Raw genomic sequence first — 24,708 nt, 5'->3', positions numbered from 1 at the left:
TCAAGTTATACAGAGTCAGATATTAAGTTAAGATGAGACTTTATTTTTTTACATATCTGTGTGGACACTTGACTAGTGTTGACTTGACTGATCTTTTCCCCATTAACATTAGTGTAATTGTAAATTGACAACAAACTATTTCGCCAACAAAAACAATAAAAAACAGTGTTTTATATATATAAAACTGCAGTGCGGTGTTTGGTTTCTAAATGAATGAAATAATTTGAGGCATGATTAGTTTTTTCTCCAGTGATTGATTTTGCTTGTCATTTTTGCAGGATCATCAGAAGTGCTGCTGCCCTTTTTCACTGTCCCTTTTCCACAACATCATTTGACCTTCATCATTTCCTGTCTTGTAGCAGTATTTTCACCTGTTTTTAAAATTGTAATACTTTTTGATGCATTAATTGTTGACTGGTTTTAATGATCAATTGTTCATTAGTGTTCTGTCGCTTTGTTATATTGAATAATTGCTACTGTTTCAGTAGGGTTTACACAATAAACTTTTATTGTGAAGTTAAAGTTTCAATTTCTTTATTTTTCTTGTATTTCTTGAACAGTTAAAATAATATTTGTGCAATTTTTGAAAATGTTTTGCCCAATATAAAGTAGCACTATTAAATACAATAAAATAACATTTAATAACTGTAAAATACTATACAGTAATAATGAAAGTAACGTTAAAATACCGTAGTTCTGCATGGTAAAAATGTACAGTGAAATACTGTTTTCAGTTTTGCAGTATGTGTATCACTACTGTAATTGGTGTTACAGTAAAAAAAGAAAACAGTAAAATGATGTATTACATTTTACAGTAAATCTAATACTAATGTAATTAGTATTACAGTAATGTTACTGTTTTATGAAATACAGCAGCTACTGGATAATTGTTGCCAGTAACTTACTGTTAATTTAACAAGAAATCGTTTACAGTGTAGTTAATACTGTAGAAATTGTCAGTAATACTATAAAATTTAGAAGTGCTTTGTAAAATATCAATTGCCAAAATTGCAAGTAATACAGTAAATTTTACAGCAAGTCTTTACAGTACAGGCTACACTTTGTATAATTCTGTTGCAATATTCCAGAGATTATTTATGATTGACTGTTTATTCATAACTGTTAACTCTGCAGGCATGCCTAATGGTGGAACAGATAAAGTGACAGCACCAGTAATGGAGGGAGATTCAGTCACTCTTCACACTGGTGTTGAAACAAGTAAGCAAGAGAAGATAAGATGGTATTTTAATGGTATTCTCATCGCTCAGATCAATGGAGATCTCAGTTTTAACTGTACAGATGTTCTGTGTAATAATGGCACTGAGAGATTCACAAACAGGCTGAAGCTGGACAATCAGACTGGATCTCTGACCATCACAAACATCAGAAACACAGACGCTGGGATCTATAATCACGATATCTTCAAGATCCCCACCAGGGAAAATTCCTTTGTGGGTGATGTTCATTGTGAGTCCAAATCCAGGAAATTACAGTATTTTCACAGTTTAATATGCTATGTTCCAGATGACTAAATGTAAATGTAAATAACACCCTTTATAGCCACACTTCTCTTACTGTTAATTTGCTATGAGGGAATGAAGACCCGCTTCCTACTCAATATTCTGTTTCAGTTTGATGTACATAAACATACTGAAATTTAAGTCTCAGTAACTAACAGTTCACATTTATGTATGTACAGTTGAGTCAGAATTATTAGCCCCCTGTTTATTTTTTTTCTCCAATTTCTGTTTAATGGAGAGCAGATTTTTTTTCAACACATTTCTAAGCATAATAGTTTTGTAACTGATTTGTAACTGTCTAATAACTGATTTATTTTGTCTCTGCCATGATGACAGCAAATAATATTTGACTAGATATTTTTCAAGACACTTCTATACAGCTTAAAGTGACATTTAAAGGCTTAACTAGGTTAATTAGGTTAACTAGGCAGGTTAGGGTAATTAGGCAAGTTATTATATAACAATAGTTTGTTCTGTAGACTCAGAAAATAAAAGGGGCTAATAATTTTGTCCCTAAAATGGTTCATAAAAAATGTAAAAATGCTTTTATTCTAGTCGAAATTAAAAAAAATAAGACTTTCTTCTCCAGAAGAAAAATATTATCAGACATACTGTCAAAATGTCCTTGCTCTGTTAAACATCATTTGGGAAATATTTAAAAAAGGGGGGAAAAAAAATAAAGGGGGCTAATAATTCTGACTTTAACTGTATTTATGTTGGCCTGTCAAGTCTTGTAATGATGCTATAGGACTTGCTATTTTGTAGATTCTGTTTTTGCCAATTTGCTTGCTGTAAAATTAAATTGAGTGTTTAGAAACAGGCCATTAAAAAATAATTTTCACAGACGTTGGAGAATATAAACTAGTGATCATCAGCCCCAGCAGCAGAGTCAGCATCCATAGGAGCTTCAGATTTAATATCAATGGTGAGCATCATTGAATGATTCTGATTCACTGCATTTTCCATTTACAATATTTACAATATATTTTAAATTTACAATTTAAATTCATCTGGACTGTAAGCAGAATATCAGAGTTCAGCATTGTTTTTCATATAAACAAGAATGTTCACTTAGAATGTTTCTTAAATATATGCAAACATGTAAAATGGCATTCAAACCCACATTATTCGCATTAAACACTGAATAAAGCACATCAGGTGTACCTGAGGTGATAATTTTTTTGAGGTGAAATTAAAGCCATTTCTAAAATATAAATTTCAGGTGTTAGTTAGAACAAAAACTCCTTTTATTATGGAGAATATTCTTTCTATCATGTGCCGTTGCTTTTATTTAGAACACAATGGCTGGCTCCTGTGGATATCATAAATCTGGGCAACCTGCACTTGAGTGTGTTTTGAACCAGGAGTGCAATACCTAGTTCAACCACTGGCGTTTAAACTTTTATATTTTCCTTTTGTTTCCTTTTATGTGTCTGGTTGGTGTTGGAGGGCCAAAGAGTTTTAACGTTTAGCCTCTCTAATCCAACTCAAACAAACCTGCCCTTAACTTTCTAATGATCATGAAGACATTGATTAGCTTGTTTGGGTGTGTGAATAAGGATGCAGAAAAATCTTTCAGGGATGTCCCCATTGTGGCTGGCAACTTAAAATTAGGTCATACCTCTGCATAGTAAATAGCATCAACACCTGCACACTAAAACTGCAGCAAATGTTTTTACAATGTTGTCTTATCAGAACCTGTACTGCCACTTCCCAACGTTCACTGATTCATGACTAGTTTGTACAGAGATACAAAGAAGCCTTTTAAAACCAGACATGTCAAGGCAACATTTTTCACACTTTCATTTTTCCTGATGAAAGAAATTGCAGCAGTCAAAAATATCTATCAGTTGCATTTACAATAACAATTAAAATATAGCATAGTAGTAAAATGCAAAAAAATAGCCCTTAAATTGATACTCTGCTCTTTTTTGTAACAGTGTATATTCAATATGAATGGTCTCAAGAGACCAAATATTCAGAGTCCTTGGGATTTATTATGTGTGAATTTGTGAAAAAGTTATTCAGCATTTCAAGTGGTCAGCATTTAGTTTTTTTTTTTTATAAAAATAGCAGTTGTCCAGAATAATAAATTTTTTTCGTTGGTTGTGATCATGGTTTTCCACCAAATATTTATTATAACCTGCTGAAAATTGACATTGTTGGGTCAGATAGAATTGTAGCTGTTTTTACAACTGTATCTTTAAATGCAAATGAGCTGATTCTCCCTGCCCACTCAAAATAGGTGTGCACACATAAACAAACACATGCACATTTTGTGCTGTTTTTGCTCTTCTGCTGATGTATAATGTTAGCGATTATAAGTTACTGTACAAAATAAACCTGAACTAAATTTCACAAACCAGAACTTTTGTAGTGTGGTTTTACCGACATTATGCAGCTGTGTCGATTCCAGAGTTAACGAATTACGTAGCTCAAAATATATAGTTATAATGCTATAAAAATACAAAGTGCAGCAGTTACTGCTTCTTTAAGTGCAATTTGATCACAGATAGCTCGATCAAATATTTTAGTATAAATATTGTGGGCATGTTTATACCAACCCAGGCTCATTCTGGGAACGTAGATGTTTCTGGAGACCACGAAATACATCCCGGGAGGTACGTATTTGTACAGTTTTTGTTTTTTGAGAATCTGCGAATTTTACAAGGCTGCTGTGCGGGCTGTTTTCGCATCTCGAACGCCTCTCCCGAGTGCCGTTCGTGCCCGTGCTGCTCTCATGTAAAGCCGCCGGAGGCCGCTGTTGAGCGACTATCTCTCCAACTGACTAAATGATTGACTGGGCGGCGGGCCAATAGGCCGACCCACCATCGTCCTTCTCCTCTTTCATTAAATCCAAGCAACGATTTACAAAAGCCGCCTAGAAAAAGAAAAGCCCTTGTCTGATTTTGACTGCGTTTTCAGATTTCTCCACATTCTCACCCTGTTATAAACTCGATCGCTTTATTTTTTTGGATTCTGTTTTTGTCTTACCTGATTTCTGAAACTGCTCTTTCCCAGACTCGAACCCGGTCATCGCTGTCGTTTCCCCTCTGGATCTCCGCTCCACAGATGTTCACGACAAGCTAACCGGACAAACTGGTTGTGGCGGGAAAGCCCTCCACACGGAGGTGAGCCGTCAGCCGGCGGGCGTGAAGAGGAGCGTCGTCACACCACCCTGTAGTGTTCACTTGAAAAAATGAAATGCAGCCATACGTACCTCCGACAATGTAAATCGCGATCTCCAGCAACGTCCGTGGAGCTACGTTTTCAGAATGAGCTTGGGTTGGTTTATACATGTTACTATGTTAATACACGCCTGTCAATCAATATCAGTGGACTGAGAAAACCGCACTCCTAGATCACATTGAGATAGGCCTCAAAATCCCTGGTATTTAGGTCTTATTTTAACATCAGGAAATAAAAAAAGAGACTTGTTGTGTTTCTATCACTCCAATATGACTTTGGACACACTTTACCTGCACACAGGTCTGTCCAAATGGTGTCCACAAAGACATGCGCTAAAGGTGAATTGGGGAAACAAAAATAAGCTGTAGTGTATGAGTGAGTATGTAAGGGCATCCGCTGCGTAAAACATATGCTGGAACAGTTGGTGGTTCATTTCGCTGTATCGACCCCAGGTGAATAAAGGCACTGAGCTAAAGAAAAATGAATGAACGTGTGATCGTTGAATCTCAGAATACTCACGTTCAAATTTGCTGATGTTTTATGCTGTTTCTTTTCTTCTGTTCACTACAGAGCAAGATGTGAAAACTGCAGCATCAGTGGGCGCCTCAAATTGTAAAAGAGAAATATCAGTTTCTGTAATTTTGTCGGTGCTGGTCACAGTGGCTCTAATTGTAGGTGGGAAGTATGGTCTCAGCTGGATGTTAAAAAAAAGACAAAAATGTAAGTATTAACTGATATAGTATAGTACGCATAATATAGATATAAAGATGTGCAAATGATGTTTTTAACTTAGTGCAGCATTTATTGGTGTTGGGATTATATGGTGAAATATTAAATAACTTAAAGCTTTTGAAAAACTTTGCATTAAATTGTATAGCATCCAGTTGATTAGCAATTTGATTGTATTATATTTTTATTATTATTACTTATAATGTTAAGAAAATTTTGGCAAGACTTTATTTGATTATCCTATTGCACATTTTCGCAACTAAAAGTTGCATGTAACTACATCCCAATCACTTTATTAGTAGACTGTCTGCTTAATTTCTGCTGATACTGCTTCTTCAACGGACATTTAACTGACTATAAGAAACTTTGCATCGTACAGTACATGTCAACTTACACTAACCCTAACCCCAACCCTAACAGTCTACTTATAATCTAATGAGAATTAGTTGAAATGTAGATGCAATGTAACTTAAATTTTACAAAATGTGTTAGAGGGACCATCAAAATAAAGTGATAACCTTTTTTTCAGTTTGAGTATTTTACTTGAGAAATTTTACGGAATAAGATGGAGGTTTTTAGCAGTAAAAATATGAATTCGAAAAATGTAAAAGTACTTCAGTGAACAACAACAACGTGGCAGATCTAAAACCCGTAATCAATGAGGACTTCACAATTCATTTTTATTTTCTTCTTTTAATTCGACAGATGGACTGGCAATTGCATTGAAGAAGGAGGGACAATCTGTTATTCTAGACAATGATATTGAGATAGAGACAGATGATCACCTCCAGTGGTTGTTTGGAGAAGTCACTTTATTTGATGAAGGAAACGATGAGCAATTAATAAGCAGACTGAGTCTAGATCAGACCGGATCTCTGACCATCAATGACCTCAGAACCACAGACTCAGGATATTATAAATTACTGATCAACAAAGGAGGAAAAACCACCTCCAAGAGATTCAAACTCATTGTCTCTGGTGAGTATCGATGGTGGTATTTGACCTCCGTGAAGTTGGCACCCCATAAAAACAAATAATCCCCAAAACTATGCCATTCGTTTGTGCTACGTTTGTGCTGATTCGTGCCGCAAAAACGAACGTTTGTGCTGGTTTGGGGTCTGAGATATTAAGCATTATTTTTTTTACCGTGTGACGTCACTCTCCACCCCATGTTGCGCAATTGACTTCAAAACAGCACAGGTCGTTTGTGCTCGGTTTGTGCTGGTTTGTGCCGTTAAAACGAACACGGTATCCGTTTTCCTCTTTCAGATATAAGCAAAATATTTCGGGAGCCGTGACGTCACTCTCCACCCCATTTCCTCCAAATCGCACAAAACTGGTATCATTCGTTTGTGCTGGGTTTGTGCTGGTTTGTGCCGTTAAAATAAACACTTTATCTATTTTCGTTGTTTAGATATAATCAAAATATTTCGGGAGCCGTGACGTCATTCTCCACCCCATGTTGTCTAAATCACACCAAACTGGTCTCATTCGTTTGTGCTCGGTTTGTGCTGGTTTGTGCCGTTAAAATAAAAACTTTATCTGTTCGTATTGTTTAGATATTGCCTAAAAAGTAACTCTATATTGCACAAAACAGGTGTCATTCAATTGTGCTGGTTGTGCCGTTAACACTTTATGAAATTTTCAAAAAAAAATTAAAAATTTCATACATTACAGAAAAATAAACAATGATAGTGCAACAATAATAGTGCATTTGGAGCAGAAATATATATTTTTGACAGGCAAAGTAAGCGGGCACTTTCACTAATAAAAAATATAGCACTTAAATTATTTCATTTTTTTCAGGTTTTATATCAAAAGTTGATAATAATATAAAATAAACATTTTGTTGGTAAAATAACAATTTAAACAATAGCTGTTATTTATTTTAGTATTCAAACATTAAATACCGATTTTTTTAAGTGAAATAAAAATGAAAATGAAACAACAGCATATCAGGATGTAAAGCATATTCATATTAAAGCAATTCCTGGTTGAGATTTTAGAAAATATAGCTAAGATCACAGAGAAATTACATGTCCCCAAAAATGTCCAGCTTATATTTTACTGAATTGTATAAATATTGAAAATTGCTCATTTTATTTTTATTAAACATTTGTTATTTTTTTTTTAGCAAAAACAATATCAACATTTAAGAATCTATATTTATTTTATTTATTCATTCATTCATTCATCTTGTTTATTGGTGCATTTATAGGCTATAATTTAAATTATACAACAGTACCTTGGACAGCTACAGTGCCACTAAAGCTTTCAAACAAAAGTCCAAAAAATTAAAGTTTTAAAGTTTTAATTAATTTTCTCCGGTGACGGCCGACATCACAACACGCCGTATAACCGTCCTTCTGGTGGTAGCCTATAGCCGGCATTAAATTACTAAACAAGCTGTCTGTGCCTTGAATTAAAAAAGTTTACTTATTTCCTCATTGTTTAAAGAGTCTACAAGTTATTAAACATAAATAAATATAATAATATTAATAATAATGACAATAATAAGAAGTACCTAAGGATAACTAAAATATGACAAAATATTACATGTTTATCTTTTATTAAACCAAATCAAAATGGTCAAAATAACATCCTACAGCCCGTGATAAAAACGCACAGTGTTTACCAATTAAGTGAATGTAAATATTTTATATGATTGTTGTTATTGTTATTATTATTATTAATTTTAATTAATTAATCAATTATTTATTGTTATTTTATTGCCATTTGGACATTGTTCTTTTACTGTATGACAAACAACACAATCACGAAAACCAAAACTTATCTGTAGAAAACGCATAGCCTATGTGTTTGCTAATCTATTTTTTCCCATAAAATAAATATTGACTAAATAAGTCCACTAAAGCTGCTTTACTTAATCAGTGGTAGGCCTACCTATACCACAACAGAAAAGTTTAGGCTGCTAGACGAAAGCAGCCTAATATGGACGACCAGATGATAAGAGTATTTAAGAGAAAATCGCTGCATGGTTAAACAGGTAAAAAAAATGTATATTAATACATTTTTATAAAATGAATAAATAAAATTAATAAAAATCATATATTTTTATTTAAATTATTTTTTCCTATCGTTAAGCATGCTGGCTACTCATGAGACTAAAACGAAGTAGATAAGTAAAGCAGGGTTGTAGCCACTTATCTTTATATTGGCCAAGCCTATTTACTTGGATTAAATCTGTTAAAATTATGTTAGCATCCTTCATGCTTTTTCTAATAATAAAAAGATCTCAGAATAACCTTGGCCTAGGCTATCTAAAAAAATAAAGCATCTTAAACAAAATTTCTATCAGCCCAAACAAATTTAAATAGCCTATTTTAAAATATGCGGGTAGCTGATATCATTATCTTTCATTCAATATTTTAATAAAAGAAGCAACACTAACGAAACTTTCAGGTACAATCCAGCACAAATGAAACGCACACATATGAGACTATTTTAGTAAATATGTAGCAACTGGTGTGGAGAGACCTCTTAATGATCTGATATAATTTTTTTACAAATAATATTTTTGCAGCACAAACGAGCACAATTTGTGAGCAAACGAAAGTAACATATTTGTGCACAAATATAAATATCATTTCGTTCATTTTCATGGCACAAACCAGTACAAATCTGACCAAATATTTTGGTTAAATCCAAACAAGGAAAACAAGTGTTTATTAACGGTTTATTAAGTGTTTATTAAGTGTTTATTAACAAGTGTTTATTAACGGCACAACTAATTGAATGACACATATAGAGTTACGTCGCGGCTCCCAAAGTGTTTTGATTAGGCAATATCTAAACAACACAAACAGATAAAGTGTTTATTTTAATGGCATAAACCAGCACAAATCCAGCACTAAAGAATGTCACCTGTTTTGTGCATTTTAGAGCAAATAATGGGGCGCTGAGTGACGTCGCGGCTCCCGAAATGTTTTAATTAGGCAATATCTAATCAATAAACATAGATAAAGTGTTAATTGTTATGGCACAAACCAGCACAAATCCAGCACTAACATATGACACCTGTTTTGTGCAATTTAGAGGAAATAATGGGGCGCTGAGTGACGTCGCGGTTTCCGAAATGTTTTAATTAGTCAATATCTAATCAATAAACATAGATAAAGTGTTAATTGTTATGGCACAAACCAGCACAAATCCAGCACTAACATATGACACCTGTTTTGTGAAATTTAGAGGAAATAATTTGGCGCTGAGTGACGTCGCAGCTCCCGAAATGTTTTAATTAGGCAATATCTAATCAATAAACATAGATAAAGAGTAAATTTTAACGGCACAAACCAGCACAAATGGAGCACTAACAAATGACACCTGTTTTGTGCAATTTAGACAACCTGGGGTGGAGAGTGACGTCACGGCTCCCGAAATGTTTTGACAAGGCAATATCTAAACAATACAAGTAGATAAAGTGTTTATTTTAACGGCACAAACCAGCACAAACCGAGCACAAACGAATGAGACCAGTTTGGTGTGATTTAGACAACATAGGGTGGAGAATGACGTCACGGCTCCCGAAATATTTCGATTATATCTAAACAACGAAAATAGATAAAGTGTTTATTTTAACGGCACAAACCCAGCACAAACGAATGATACCAGTTTTGTGCGATTTGGAGGAAATGGGGTGGAGAGTGACGTCACGGCTCCCGAAATATTTTGCTTATATCTAAAAGAGGAAAACGGATACCGTGTTCGTTTTAACGGCACAAACCAGCACAAACCGAGCACAAACGACCTGTGCTGTTTTGAAGTCAATTGCGCAACATGGGGTGGAGAGTGACGTCACACGGTAAAAAAAATAATGCTTAATATCTCAGACCCCAAACCAGCACAAACGTTCGTTTTTGCGGCACGAATCAGCACAAACGTAGCACAAACGAATGGCATAGTTTTGGGGATTATTTGTTTTTATGGGGTGCCAACTTCACGGAGGTTCTTATTTGTAGTTCATTCAATTAAAAGCCACTGTTTCATAAAACAAAACCCAGGTAAATACAATGACTTCAGATTTAGGTCTAAATAGCACATGAATTGTATTTAAAATCTCCTCTTGTCTTATATTTCCTAAATGGGTTCTTCTAATTTAAATGTATTATCAGTCATACAAAAGTTATTTTCTTTTGATTTTAATTGTGTGTGTGTGTGTGTGTGTGTGTGTGTGTGTGTGTGTGTGTGTGTGTGTGTGTGTGTGTGTGTGTGTGTGTGTGTGTGTGTGTGTGTGTGTGTGTGTGTGTGTGTGTGTGTGTGTGTGTGTGTGTGTGTGTGTGTATCCTTTTAGGCTGCACTGAAGAAGAACCTGAACCAGATGAGATCAAAGATCCTTTGAAGCTTTCCAAATCTTGAGGATGAATCATAGGATTAGGAATCTGGATGTCATCCTACAAGTCAGCATCACTTTGCATTAGACTTTCTAATTGATTACCAATCTATAATAGTCCACTACTTACACCATGAATTATTATTACTATCAAGAGTAGTAATTACTATCAAGAATGTAACTTTGGTTTGGAAAGTAATGGCGGAAAACTTTGTTCATTTAAATCCCATTTAGTGCATTCACCTGTTTTTATGGACTATGGGAGGGGTGGCCAACCCTGTTGCTGGAGAGCCACCTTCCTGCAGATTTCAGTTGCAACCCATATCAAACACACCTGCCTGTAATTATCACGTGGTGTTCAGGTCCTAATTATTTGGTTCAGGTATGTTTGATATGGGGAAAAAAAACAGGCCGATTAAACAAATTTATTTTTAAACTATCCTAAAATTTAACCAAAAAAACTTAAATTATGAACTGTGTGTGCTGAATTCCTTTGTCTGAAAGGATATTTTAAACTGCAATAACTGCTGCTTATTAAAACTTTGACTGAGTTATTGATCACATCAAAGCACACACACACACACACACACACACACACTCTCTCTGTGGCAATGATTTTTAAAAGTGGCTTGACCCCCTTGTCCCCAGTGGAAGTTATGCACCTGGTTACTATTAACGATATTATTATGATACTGGAACTCGATACCAATTGATACTGAAATTTTGGCGAGAAAAGGACTTTTTTATGATCAGTATTGATTAGTACGGTATTCCAGTATCTTGCAAACCTATTTAATAGTCATTACTTTGTTTTCAGATTACTCTTTTATCTTTTTATAAATTTATATAGTATGTGGATCAGAGAAAGGAGAATAAGATGGACTTCTAGAGGGAATTGATCTCAGATTGCTACGACTAGCAACTTTAGTCCATGAGATAAATTACATGAGATAAATTAAAGTCAATAACTTAAATTGCAGCATAGCCTAAATAACATAACATCATAATTGTACGTGTAGCACTTGTGCGACAGATTGATCCTGCTAACTCACTCACACATATAAGGCTCTATCCCTAGCCCAATAAGGCACAAGACCTGTTTGCAGCAATGTGTTGCTGTTTTCAGACCATCGCAACCCTAATTTTCCCATTTTAAGCCACGTTGTTTATATAACAAATCCATTTATTCCAGTTTATTCATGACAACTTGCTTTTGTATAATGTTTTTATTATTAGTGGTATTATTTATTATATCCATATTTATATTCGTTTGAATAAAAACTAGCTTGGATTTGTCCACCTGTCAGGTTTTAGACCAAATGGGGAATAGGACGTGTGTTTGGATATAAGTCAGTTTTTTGACCACACTTCATTATTATTGTTCATTTACTTGTTTGCTGGAAATTAGAAACTGAAACCGAAAACTGAATTTAGAATTAGTTTTGAAACAAATCTTTCCGCTTAACAAACTAAATTAATTATGTATAGGCTAATGGATGTCTTCAGCGGAGTGAGTTTCCACCGTTACCTTACTCCGTGAAAGAGTGAAAGTGAAAGTAAAGGTCAATTGAAGGAGGCTCATTCTTTATTCTCGCTGCAGATGCTGTTTAACTATTTTCTTGCCAGTGACTCATTCAGTTTTCACACTTACAAAGTCTGTCATGTAAATAAAAAATGTGCCACGGAGTGACGCAACTCACTCTTAAAGGGAATGGAAGATAAGACTCTTATTGGTTTATTGTTAATACGCTCCCATAACTCATTAAGAGAATAAGCTCAACCCTGTTAGACCATGCACCAGGGCACAGAGCATATTTTTCCATGCTTAAAATAGTAAAAGAGGATTCAGACAGAAATGCTCTTAATGCTTTTGCACCCTGTGCTTCAGACTTTGTGCCTAGATCATTACAATAGAATCCAATATGTTTTATATCATTTAATTGTCATGGCAAACTTGACATCTCTGGCCGTTGTCTTTTATAAACCCAAAATGTAAAAAACAAATTAACTTGAGACTTGCTGCTGCTGCCACATAGAAGTCACAGGATGACAGTTTTCAAACCTATAAAAGTGTGTTTTGTATTGATTTGAAAAGGAAAGCAAAATATTTAAAAGCATTCTGTGTTTTGTTTATTCTATATAGCGGGATTGTGTGTTGTCCAGCTAATCGTTTATTTGCATTTGGCCTACTCCAGTAAAATTGGGCTTTTTAAATGGCACAAATGCAGATACTAATATAATATTATACAGCATTTACATTTGGTCATTTAGCAGACGCTTTTGTCCAAAGTAACTTACAGTTAAGTAGGCATTCAGTGATTCAACAAGAGGAGGCAACTCATGCAAGAAGTGCTATGATTATACAAAGGAACTGTTTTTCTCAGAGAATTAAGTGTTAGAACAAGGAGGGGAAAATGTTTTATAGAGAAAAGATTTCCTTTAGGTGGTTTGTTAAGCCTACCCACCTGTATGAAGCACACTTCATAAACCCACAATGTTTTTTTGTTTTTTGTTTTTTGCTGATTGTAAGAAAGTGTCTGATGCAAATGTGCAAAACTACACTGTTAACCCTTACTGTAGATTATGCAGTAAATAACTGTAAAATAGCCAGTGTTTAGCTGTAATGAAAGGAAACAGTATTTTACTGTAAAAGAAGCAGGATTTGTATGAAATTCTGTAGTGCAAAGAATAAATCACAGTAATTTACTCTATGTACCCATTACAGATATTTACTGTGATAATAAATGGTAAATTACTGATCAACCATTACTGCCCCATCTACTCTGATGCTTTATGTTGCTATTTATATTTATTATATAATTTTATATATTTATATATATTTACTGTTCAGTTTTGATATGCGAATGGTCAGTATTAAGGGGAGAGTGGGACATTGCATTGATGTTAAGCTGAATTTCACTGCAGCCATGTGTTTTCTTTGGTTTCTTTTATGTTTTAACATTGAGTATCAGGAGTCAACCAATACCACAGAAATCATTAAAAGCTAAGCATAAGATATGGATGAAATGCATTTAAAGGCAAAAATATTCACACAGAGCAAAGAAATTGTCATAATAATTCTTATAACTTTGTTTACGTTTCTATAATTAGTCTAATTTGCCTAGTTTAACCTATAGTTCAGCTTTTCAATTGCACTTTCAACTGAATATTAGTATTTTGCTAAATGACTAGTAAAAATGCGTTATTTAAAAAAAAATATATCTTAAACAGCACGTACATACATGTTTGCAGAGACTTAATGAATTTGTTTGGAAAACTTCAATTAAAGTAAGTAAAAGTGGGATTAACAGTATAGTATAAAGGCTTACCTAAATAAATGTATAAATCATGTAATTTTTATGTTTTTTGGAACTACATGAGGATCAGATTATTTATTATAATTTTTTTTTTCCTATGGATGAAGTTTGCATATTTTAATTGTTTTTATTAAACAATATGTGCATAATTGTGATAAATGTAGCAGTTGATTTGAAAATATGCTATGCTCCAGGGGTGTCAAACTACTAGAGGGCTGCAGCCTAGCATAATTTAGTTCCAGCCCTGCTTCAACACACTACCTTTAGATTTAGTTTGATCAGGTGTGCTTAATTAGGGTTAAAGCTTAACTGCACTCTTACCCTGTAGATTATGCAGTAAATAACTGCAAACTAGTCAGTGTTTTGCTGTAATGAAATGAAACAGTATTTTACTGTAAAAAAAGTAGAGTTTGTATAAAATTGTGTAATGCAAAGGATAAATTACAGTAATTTACTTTATGTACTGTGACAATAAATGGCAAATTACTGTTCAACCATTACTGTCCCATTTAGTCTGATGCTCTATGGTGCTGTTTATAGAGACGTGCATTTTAAAGGCAGAAGACAATGATTTAGGCCTCACCACACTCCCACAGGCTGTCTTATTCTAAACACAAAGGTATTAGAAAAAGTTTTCAGAAAATGCTGGCCCTTTAAGGGAGTCAGGTGTTTGATTTGTTTACTGCTGAGTGTGCTTTATTCTCTGTCTATCAATTCAAATGTAGAGTCTGATGCTTTAGGCTTTAAATAAGAATCTACAATGAGTAAGTAAAATGTGTTAAAATGCTTTTGAGGGTTTCTAAAATAAGGCTGTGTTTTAAGTTATATTGTTGTTATCTTGAACTGTGTACTTGAAAGCTACATTGTTAGCTAGTTAGCCTCTCCTCGCTTTTAAGTATATTTATCTATTGGATATTGCATATTGCAATACTGTACAGATGCTAAAAGTTTATGCACATAAAAACCAATAAATTCCATCATCTCAGTAAGGTAACATGTGCACAGAAATCATCACAGGGAATCAAGGTTGTGAGTTTGTTGCTAAGTATTTTTCAGAGCTGTGTTTCCACCTATGAATTTATATTAGAAACCATAGAAAAGTTTGTGGTCATGAGATTTTAAAGTAGATAATAATTATAACAATAAAAGATTGGATCCTTTAGATTTTCGGTGTTGCCGACTTTGTTTTTGTTTTTTAGAATTATTTTAAACTTTTTATTGAGAATTGACAGTATCTGCCTGTGTTTGACAAACATGTTTCTATATATATATATATATATATATATATATATATATATATATATATATAGAGAGAGAGAGAGAGAGAGAGAGAGAGAGTATGTGTGTGTTCTTTTCATATGCTTATTTTTTAGTTATTCGAAACTTTAAAAAATAAAATAATTATTTTTTGTTTTTTGCTGTTTGTTTTTTTTTTGCATGGTCAGCATTGAGGAGAGAGAAACACATTTTACTGCAGCACTTTCTGTGTGTGTGTGTGCATGCGTGCATTTTTTTTTTTTGATATGTGATTGTGATAAATGTTGGCAGTTGCTTTAAAAATATGCTAAAAACCATGGGGGTCAAACTCCAAGTTCCTGGAGGACTGCAGCGCAGCAGAGTTTAGTTCACACCCTGCTTCAACATTACCTGTAGATTTCTAACAAGCCTTAATTAGTTTGATCAGGTGTGTTCAATTAGAGTTACAGCTTAAAGTCCCGGTCACACTGCACTTTTCTCCCTTTAGACTTCCATTTAAACGCATGTGAGTGCTGCAGACCTGGAATGATAGCTCATGCGAAAAATTTCACTGTTTGCAGCATTGGAAAGTTCAAACTTGGAGATCTCTGACCTGCGAAATCACATCATGTGATTGCTTAAAACCAATCAAAGATCAAAACATGACCTGTCTGAACAAAAATTTAAACTATGGACCAGTCACTTGCTTTTTCAATCTCCAATTATTTTGCTTAATCCCACTTCTTTTCGCAGTGCCGTATAACAGAATTTTGCATGCTCAAACGATAGTGTGACCGCAGCCTTACTGTGCAGACCTGTAATATGAAAGATGATATTTATATCTGCTGATTTCTTAATTTTGTTATACATTTTCTGTTGTATATTTGTTTGCTGCCAAAACAATAAAATACATTTGTCTAAATTTTTATGCCTTCTATTTTTAATAAAAGGTAAGAATACTAATTAATTTTAGTAAGACTATGACATGCTATTAATGTGTATGCAGTATAATGCTGTGAGTTGTAACACTACAGTACAGTAATTAACTGTGCACAGTTTCCAGTTAGTTACCACTACTGCTCTATTACAGTAATTAACTGGCAACACTGTTGCCAGCTACTCACTGTATTGGTTCAGTTACAGTAAATAACTGGCAACACTGTTGCCAGCCACTCACTGTAATGGTTCAGTTACAGTAATTAAATGGCAACACTGTTGCCAGTTACTTACTGTAACCAAACTTTTACAGTGAGTGACTGGCAACAGTGTTGCCAGTATTCTACTGTAAAAATGCCCGGTAAGGTCTAACAGTGTAGTGTCTGTTAAAGTGTCAGAGAGCTGAAAAAGTATGTTTTCTACAGGTGGTTTGTCAAGCCCACTCACCTGTGTGAAGCACTCTCAGTTTGAGTTAGTCAAGTTAAAAAACTATTTTTTTTTTTTACTGGACCATAGCCTGAAATAATTCTTCATATAGGCTTTTTATGTTTTATATAAACAATTCGGAGTTGTGTGTGCCATTTTATATATTTGTTTTTGTGTGAGGCTCTAAAAGATGAGAATGGGTTTGATAACATGCCTGTGCTCATGCTGATTTGTTGATCATTTTAGGTATTTGAGTTTTTGCTTTCTGTTTACATGTGTTCTTATTAATATTTTATTGATTAAAATATTAAAGTTTTGTCTGTTCACTTATTTTTACAGTCTAAATTTTTTTTCCTGCAATTAAATGTAACTGCAGCTATTGAACTAAGCAAAAAGGTGTAAATTGTAATGTAAGTGAAATCAATTATCACCCGTAAGTAATATAGGTCTCCAATTGTGTGTGTGTGTGTGTGTGTGTGTGTGTGTGTGTGTGTGTGTGTGTGTGTGTGTGTGTGTGTGTGTGTGTGTGTGTTTGTGTGTTTGTGTGTTTGTGTGTGTGTGGGTGTGTGTGTGTGTGTGTGTCTGTGTGTTTGTGTGTTTGTGTGTGTGTGGGTGTGTGTGTGTCTGTTTGTGTTTGTGTGTGTGTGGGTGTGTCTGTTTGTGTGTGTGTGGGTGTGTTTAATAATTGTACAAGTAAACTTGTAAAGATATGTGTGTATACAGTTTATATATGTGTATACATGTGTAAATATAATATCAAAATTAAATGTACCACAGATTTTTTTCATTCCTGTAATATTAAAACTGTTCACAACAGCTGGTATGAGCTGTGGGATTAAATGAGGAGCACAACGACAGTAAACATGATAGGTTTAAAGGTACGTAAAACATGATTTGTAAAAGGGCAAATTAAAATGTGAGGATTATAAGGGAGAATATGCAGATTATGAACACATTACATACAGTTTGGAGTTTTTTTTTTTTTTTTGGAGATACAGTTTTTGGGGACAAGTTTGAGTTTCTAAAAGTCTGTTTTAATATTCAGAGTGTTTATGTGTTTGAAAAGAAATCATTCATCATAAACTTTTGCATGAACCATTCTTTCAAGACTTAATATTAAAATGGAAGCATATATGCTTTTGGTCTGTTTATTTTTGCAATATATTTTAGAGTTTAGTCTTTTTCTTTTGATTTCGCTGTCATTGATTCTTTTCTGTAAAAAAAAAAATATATATATATATATATATATATATATATATATATATATATATATATATATATATATATATATATATTAAATATAAAACTGCTCCTCCTTCCTCAACATATATGTTCATCTACATAGGAAAATTCGCAATTTTGTCTATAATTAATAGTTTCGCTTTGGGGTAAAATTATTTAAACAATTACAACTCATTGATTAAGCACATCCTCATAACCACTAGAATCATCGACACTTAACACATTTAGTTGAAATTCCCTTTCAGTTTAAAAACATTTCTAAAAAAAAAAACATTTGCAGTGTACAATTAAACAAGTAAAAATACAGCATTAAGCAATACAACATACATTAAAAAAAAAAAAAAACTGTGTAGGCTTTGACAGGGGCGGATTTAACCAATAAGCGAGGTAAGCGGAAATTTGGGGGCCCCAATAATCTAGAAGTATAAATTACATATAACATTGTTTTCTAAGTCAAACTATTAACATTTTATCGTAATTAAATTTGGTTTAATATAAATTTAAATTAAATATTGTTGTAATAATTTAATGTTATGTAATAATTAATAATAAACTATTATAGTAAAACTAATAATTTTAAAAGTAGAGCATAGAAAAGATGTTTTATGTTACATAATCTAAATAACGTTGACTGTTGGGCCCCAAAATGTCCCAAAGCACCATAAAAATGTGCTGGTTTTAATGGTGGCAATGTTATAAAGTTATTTATTTATTGATTGATTGATTTTTTGTAAACTTTTTAAGACGTCTATGATAGCTTAGATTGTTTTGTTTTGTTTCAGCAGAGAAATAAAATACAATAAAGACATGTCTGTAAGATTGTTTGTTTTTTTTTTTGTGGGGAAAATAACTTTTATAATTAATTACATTGACACGCGTTGATCATTTCGCTGCTGTCGTGGATTGTAGTTTACTTCATATGGACTGAACTGCAAACAAGAAAATGTATTAAAAGTAAAAATGGTGCATTTTAGGACTGTTGGACGCCATGGCTGGATTTGCTTAGGACCCTAAAATCAGTAAATCCGCCCTGGCTGTTGATTAAAAATGTCAAATGAATCGGAGGAGAGAGTAAAATGCCATAAATCTTTATCTTGACCACTAGAGGGCCTCAAGGTACACAGCATTAAAAAGCTCAACTCATCAGCCTTATTAAGACAGGAAAGCATTGGTAAGCCTTGTCTAGATATCATTGAACAACACATATGAACCACATTGTTTTTTTAATGACACTTTCATAACATTTTCTTTCTGTTTATTATATATTTAACTAATATTTGTGTGTGCATGCTTAAATATCCAAGATATGTCACTTATAGTACTAATAAAATCGGTTTCTTGTGTTCACTTCCTGTGGATCTGATGTCAAAAACCAGAAATGCCAAGGTAGCCATGCCCACCAGAGCAGAGAGGACCAATCGGATCATAGTTTCAGTAAAACCGCAACAGTGGGCTTTGAACTCTAAAGAAAGGAAATGAAATGAGCAAATGTCAAGGCATTTCAAGAAGACTTTGTTTGCCTGAAATTACCAATGACAAAAAAGAAAAGACAAACAGCTCAGACAGTCAACATGATAAAAAAAGCAGAAAAAGCAAACCTAGGGGAAGCCAGCTTATCATTAATAATAAGCTCTAATATCAATGATTATGTACCTGAACATGATGTCAGACAGAGTGTGCTGATGTCCAGATGTGTGGTCTGGTTGCTGATGGTGTTGTTGATCACACAGCTGTAGGTGTTGTTATCCTGATATTCCACCTCCAGAGGTAGAGAGAGACTGATGCTGAGATCAGACACACTGATGCTGGACAATACACTGTTTCCTTTGTACCAGGAGAGACTCACAGCGCTCACATTCACCACTGAACACAACACTGAACAATACTGCACTGATGAAGAACACTGAGAAGAGTTGAAGATGAGGACAGGAACAGGCAGACGAGCTGGAAAGGATTTGAATAAATCATGTGTTGAATAGATGTCTTTTACTGAGTTTATGTTGTATAATGTAAAGCCTGAATGAACCCCTCATTTAACTTACTGTTGACTGTGAGACTAAAATGTTTGGTCCTTTTTCCTGTATATTTTATTTCATAAACTCCAGCATGTTCAGTTGTGGTGTGTGTGATGGTCAGAGATGCAGTTTGATGATCCACCTTCAGTCTGTTTCTGAATCTCTCAGTGGAATCATATACAGTGACTCTGGTGTCCATTATATCAACTACAGCTATTGAAGTGTTTTCATTGACAAACCTCCACTCAATCAGATCATCATCCATCAGTTCAGTGAGACCAGAGTTTAGAGTGACTGAATCTCCCTCCATTACTGACACTGATTCACCGGACACACCTGAAGAGTTTGTGAAAACAAAAGTAAAGAAATTTTAATTATTGCTAAATGTTTAACTGCGTAACTTATGTGGTTAGATTGCGAAATGGTAGACAGAGTTTCTTGATTAGCATAGTAAATATAAAAATACAAAATTACTTTAATAATTATAAAACTATGATGTTGATATGGATTTGATGAGCCATTAATCTTCTAGGAAATCAAATCATAAATCACAACTATGAGGACAAGCTTTATGGTGGCTTGAGGAAACCTGTTAAAAGTAATTTATTTAGTTTGAAAAAGTATCAAGTTGGCTAGATCCCTGCATTCAACAATGCGACCACAATAAAGAGTGAAGCAAGCCAGTAAAAAGATTTTAAGTTGATCCCTGTGTCTGAGGTTGGTAATAGCATGATACTAGCATCAATTAGCATGATTCTAAGAAATTAATTACCACGTTATTAGCATTAATCTAGCATGATTTAGCATGTTGTTAGTATATTTCAAGCATAGATTAGCACGTTGCTAGCATGAATTAGCATGTAGCTAGCCTAATTCTAGCATGAATTAGTGTGTTGTTAGCATGATTCCAACAAGGATTATCATTTTGTTAGCATGATTCCAACATGAATTGGTGTTGTTTGCATGTTTCTAGCATGAATTAACATGATGATAGCATGTTTCTAGCATGAATAAGCATGTTGAGAGCATGTTTCTAGCATGAATTAACATGTTGATAGAATGTTTCTAGCATGAATTAACATGTTGTGAGCTTGTTTTTAGCATGAATTAGCATGTTGCTAGCATGTTTCTAGCATGAATTGACATGTTGTTAGCATGTTTCTAGCATGAATTAACATGTTGTTTGCATGTTTCCAGCATGGATTAACATGTTGTTAGCATGCTTCTAGCATGAGTTAGCATGTTAGCATGAATTAGCATGATTCTAGCACAAATCAGCTTGTCTCTGACATGTTGTTAGCATGAATTAGCATGACTAGCATGTCACTATCACGTTTCTAGCAAGATTAGCATGTCAAAAGAATGTTAAAACTATTAGCATGTGTTAGAATAGCTAGTCACAGTCTATGTTGCTAGGGTGCTGAAATTGGTTAATAGGGAGTGGCTAAAAAGTTTAAAGGTCATCAGTGATTGGCTGCTGGCTAGACTGAGTTAAATGAGGCCAGACTCTAGTCTGTAGGACAGTCTGTTGCAGAGTTAAACAAAGATTGATCCATTGTTAAGTCAATGACAGTTTTTTACTATGAAAGTCTATGGGACAGTTACTAGGGTGCTGAAATTGGTTAATAGGGACTGGCTAGTAAGTTTAAAGGTCATTAGTAATTGGCTGCTGGCTAGACTGAGTTAAATGAGCTCAGCCATAAGTCTGTAGGACAGTCTGATGCAGAGTTATGAGTTTACAAAGTTTGACCCAATGTTGTCAATGGGACTTTTGGGAATTTTCTCGGTTATTTTTCGGAAAGCTAAAAGTCAGATCAATTAGTAAAGATATAGCAACCCGAGTCAGACCAGTTTGAAGGTTTGAAGAGAGTTTGAAGTAAGTAGCTTGAAAGGCTTAGGAGGAGATACACTTTAAAAATAGTCTCAGAAGACGAAGAAAAAAATATTATGTTTATGTAGAATATCAGAATATTTTCTCAAGCCACCATAATTATTCTGTTCAAGCTTTTTTTTTAGAAGTTAAACATAAATGTATTATTACTTATTACTAATCAAGAGCTGTAACAGCGCTGGTATAAAAACAGACATTAGTACTCACCAACCAGCGTCCACCAACACAAGCTGAGCAAAACTTTAACATGGAGCATTTTCACAGAGCGCTCTGACATTATAATGAAAGCAGACTTCTGTCACTTGACTGAAGTGTGATTGTTATAGTGTGTATGTTGATCCCCCACAACAGAACAAGACCACCTTTGCTGACCACAGTGGTTTCATATAGTCACTATAGTGTTTAGGCTCGCTATATAATGGAAGATAAATCTGTAACACTATATACACTCCTCAAATCATTTTGTTTATGTAATATTTCAAAAAAGGAAGTTATGATTTCATTTTTAATGTTCAATGTTTATAGTTGATCAGCAATAGGTAAAAACAACGTTTTAACTTTTAATCTTATCAGACTGTTTTTCAAACATCTGTTTCTATCAAGCTGCATTCATAATAATGTCTGGTTCAGAGGTGTTTATTAAAAGAATAAACAAAGACTCTTAAACTACAGGCACACGTATGTCTTCTATAGCCATCAGGACAGATTGTAGCGTATGGTTCTGTGAAAATAAGACCACAGATGGTTTCACTTTCACTCAAACCTATGGTGTTGCATTTAAGCATTGGCTCTCTGCACTAGACAAACACCACAAACAACTATGGGTCTGTTTAAACAGAATGTGGTTTTAAAAGGTCTGCTCTGAATGCAGCCATAAAATGAAAAGAATGTTCTAAGTTTTTCTACTTATATAGTTTTTTTTTTTTTTTTTTGCTAATATGCTATCTTGAATGGAAAGTTCAACCCCACCAAAAAAAAAAAAAAAAATCCTCATTTACTCACGCTCCAGTGTTTTTTGAATGGATACCTTTCCTTTGGTGTATTCAGGATATAGGAAGATATAGTGAAGAAACGTTGTCACAGTCATTGACTTCTATTGTATTTCTTGTTCCAGCTATGGATGTCAATGGCTGCCTTTTCATTCTTCAGAATATATTGCTCTGTGTTTAACGGAAGAAAGAAACTCTTACAAGTTTACAACAACGTGTATGTAAGTAAATGATGTGGACATTTTCACTTTAGGGTGAACTGTCCCTTTAAAAGATTGGTCAGACTTTAGATCAGCGCCATCTGGTGTCGTGTTACATTCACAACAACCATAAACAACGTCTGTTTTCATTCATTCATTTTCTTTTCAGCTTAGTCCACAGATGACAAAACCTTGAAGGGCTGCAGCTCTGCACAGTTTAGTTCCACCCCAATTAAAAACACCCGATTAAACTAATTGAGTCCTTCAGGAATGTTTGAAACCTATGGGTAAGTGTGTTGAAGCTGGGTTGGAACTAAACTGTGCAGTCCTGCGGCCCTCTAGGAACTGACACCTGTGGATTAGTCCCTTTATTAATCTGGGGTCGCCACAGCGGAATGAACTGCCAACTTATCCAGCATATGTTTTACACGGCGGATGCCCTTCCAGCTGCAATCCTTCACACATCATTCACACACATACACTACAGACAATTTAGATTACTCAATTTACCTACAGCACATGTCTTTGGGGGAAACCGGAGCTCCCAGAGGAAACCCACGTGATTACGGGGAGAACTTGCAAACTCCACAGAGAAACGCCAACTGACCTAGCTGAGGCTTGAAACAGCGACCTTCTTTCTGTGAGGCAATAGTGCTACCCACTGTGCCACCGTGCCACCCATTTTTAAATCATTTGCAATGTTTCTAGATTATGGTTAAAAGAATGCTAAACTAAATTACTTCAGCAGAACATAAAATATAGATATTTTCAAGGAAACAAAACAAAATAAAACATTGTAAAAAATAGACATGGTTGTCAGTAGAGAAATACAAGCGAACATGGTCAAGTGTGCCACTAGATGGCTCTGTTTGGAAAATTTTGTTTTATAACAGGAGTCTCAAACTCAATTCCTGAAGGGCCACAGCTCTGCACAGTTTTGCTCCAACCCTAATCAAACACAGCGGATCCAAATTATCAGGTTGTTCAAAACAGTCTCGAATACCTTGATTATTTAGATCAGGTGATCCAGGAATTAGTCCAGGAATAGACTCACATTGCCGCTATTTTTAAAAGCGAAATCGAGGCTGCCATGGGAAGAAACCCGGAAGTATTATTGGGAGTTACATAGGAATGTTGTGTAGCTGGCTGTATATATCTTATCAGCGAAGAGGAAGTGACACAAACTTATAACTTCACCGCCTTCCGAGTGACCTGAAGGTCCGTTCGGAATGAATGGTGGAAAAAAAAGGAATATCAGACCTCATTTTCAGCCAAGGGAAATGGCACTAGTTAGCTAACATTTTCTTTCCCAAACACACGTTTTAGATGCCATTTATCAAACTCAAGTTAATGAAGTGATTCTTTCACTATATTAGACTTGTCACGATACTGAATAAAAAAAACCCCGCCAGTTTCCCTCTAACATTTAAGTCACTGTTGATGGCTTCCTTAAAACAGCGCTGATTTGCCATTGTGTTCACGTGCTCAACAGAAATGACTGTGATTGGCCGAGAAGGTCATCAGTTCACCCTCCACTGTTTACCGAGTACAAACACAGATGAGCGATCTGCTTGATGACTCGACTGATCTTCACTGCTGCTTCGCGCTGCAGTCTCTGTGTATCTGTGTTTGCACTGGGTGAAGAGCGGTAAACTGGGGAGCACTGGT

The 24,708-nt window shown here is 34.5% G+C and overlaps 2 protein-coding genes across 7 annotated transcripts in view; one reads left to right on the top strand and one right to left on the bottom strand.

The window, feature by feature from the left end:
- Positions 1 to 17,033, top strand: part of si:dkey-19a16.4 — a 43,369-nt gene extending 26,336 nt beyond the window's left edge. The window contains exons 2-8 of one of the 6 annotated variants that reach the window (XR_015521218.1): positions 1,135 to 1,218; positions 1,300 to 1,467; positions 2,365 to 2,445; positions 5,280 to 5,429; positions 6,144 to 6,416; positions 10,750 to 13,351; positions 16,658 to 17,033. Coding sequence is in view for 4 of the 6 variants with exons in the window: in XM_087302881.1 (XP_087159007.1) it covers positions 1,098 to 1,467; positions 2,365 to 2,445; positions 5,280 to 5,429; positions 6,144 to 6,416; positions 10,750 to 10,814 (939 nt within the window). In the remaining 2 variants the exon portion in view is untranslated. Of the gene's footprint in view, positions 1 to 278; positions 1,468 to 2,364; positions 2,446 to 5,279; positions 5,430 to 6,143; positions 6,417 to 10,749; positions 13,555 to 16,657 lie in introns of those variants that run through there. The other 5 variants (XR_015521217.1, XM_087302882.1, NM_001135552.1 and 2 more) reach the window with 5 other exon arrangements.
- Positions 17,034 to 19,012: 1,979 nt separating this feature from the next.
- On the bottom strand, positions 19,013 to 22,134 carry zgc:171887. Its single transcript, NM_001113645.2, has 4 exons — positions 22,059 to 22,134; positions 19,988 to 20,296; positions 19,599 to 19,889; positions 19,013 to 19,407 (listed from the first exon to the last, which is right to left on the bottom strand). The coding sequence occupies exons 1-4, from the start codon at positions 22,126 to 22,128 to the stop codon at positions 19,259 to 19,261; spliced, it is 819 nt and encodes a 272-aa protein (NP_001107117.2). The 5' UTR covers positions 22,129 to 22,134; the 3' UTR covers positions 19,013 to 19,258.
- Positions 22,135 to 24,708: the final 2,574 nt, after the last annotated feature.

Source organism: Danio rerio, chromosome 22, assembly GCF_052040795.2.
Source record: "Danio rerio strain M-AB ecotype USA chromosome 22, GRCz13ab, whole genome shotgun sequence".
Lineage (NCBI taxonomy): Eukaryota > Metazoa > Chordata > Actinopteri > Cypriniformes > Danionidae > Danio > Danio rerio.
The sequence above is the reverse complement of the archived record's forward strand: the minus strand, read 5'-3'. Positions and strand labels throughout refer to the sequence as shown.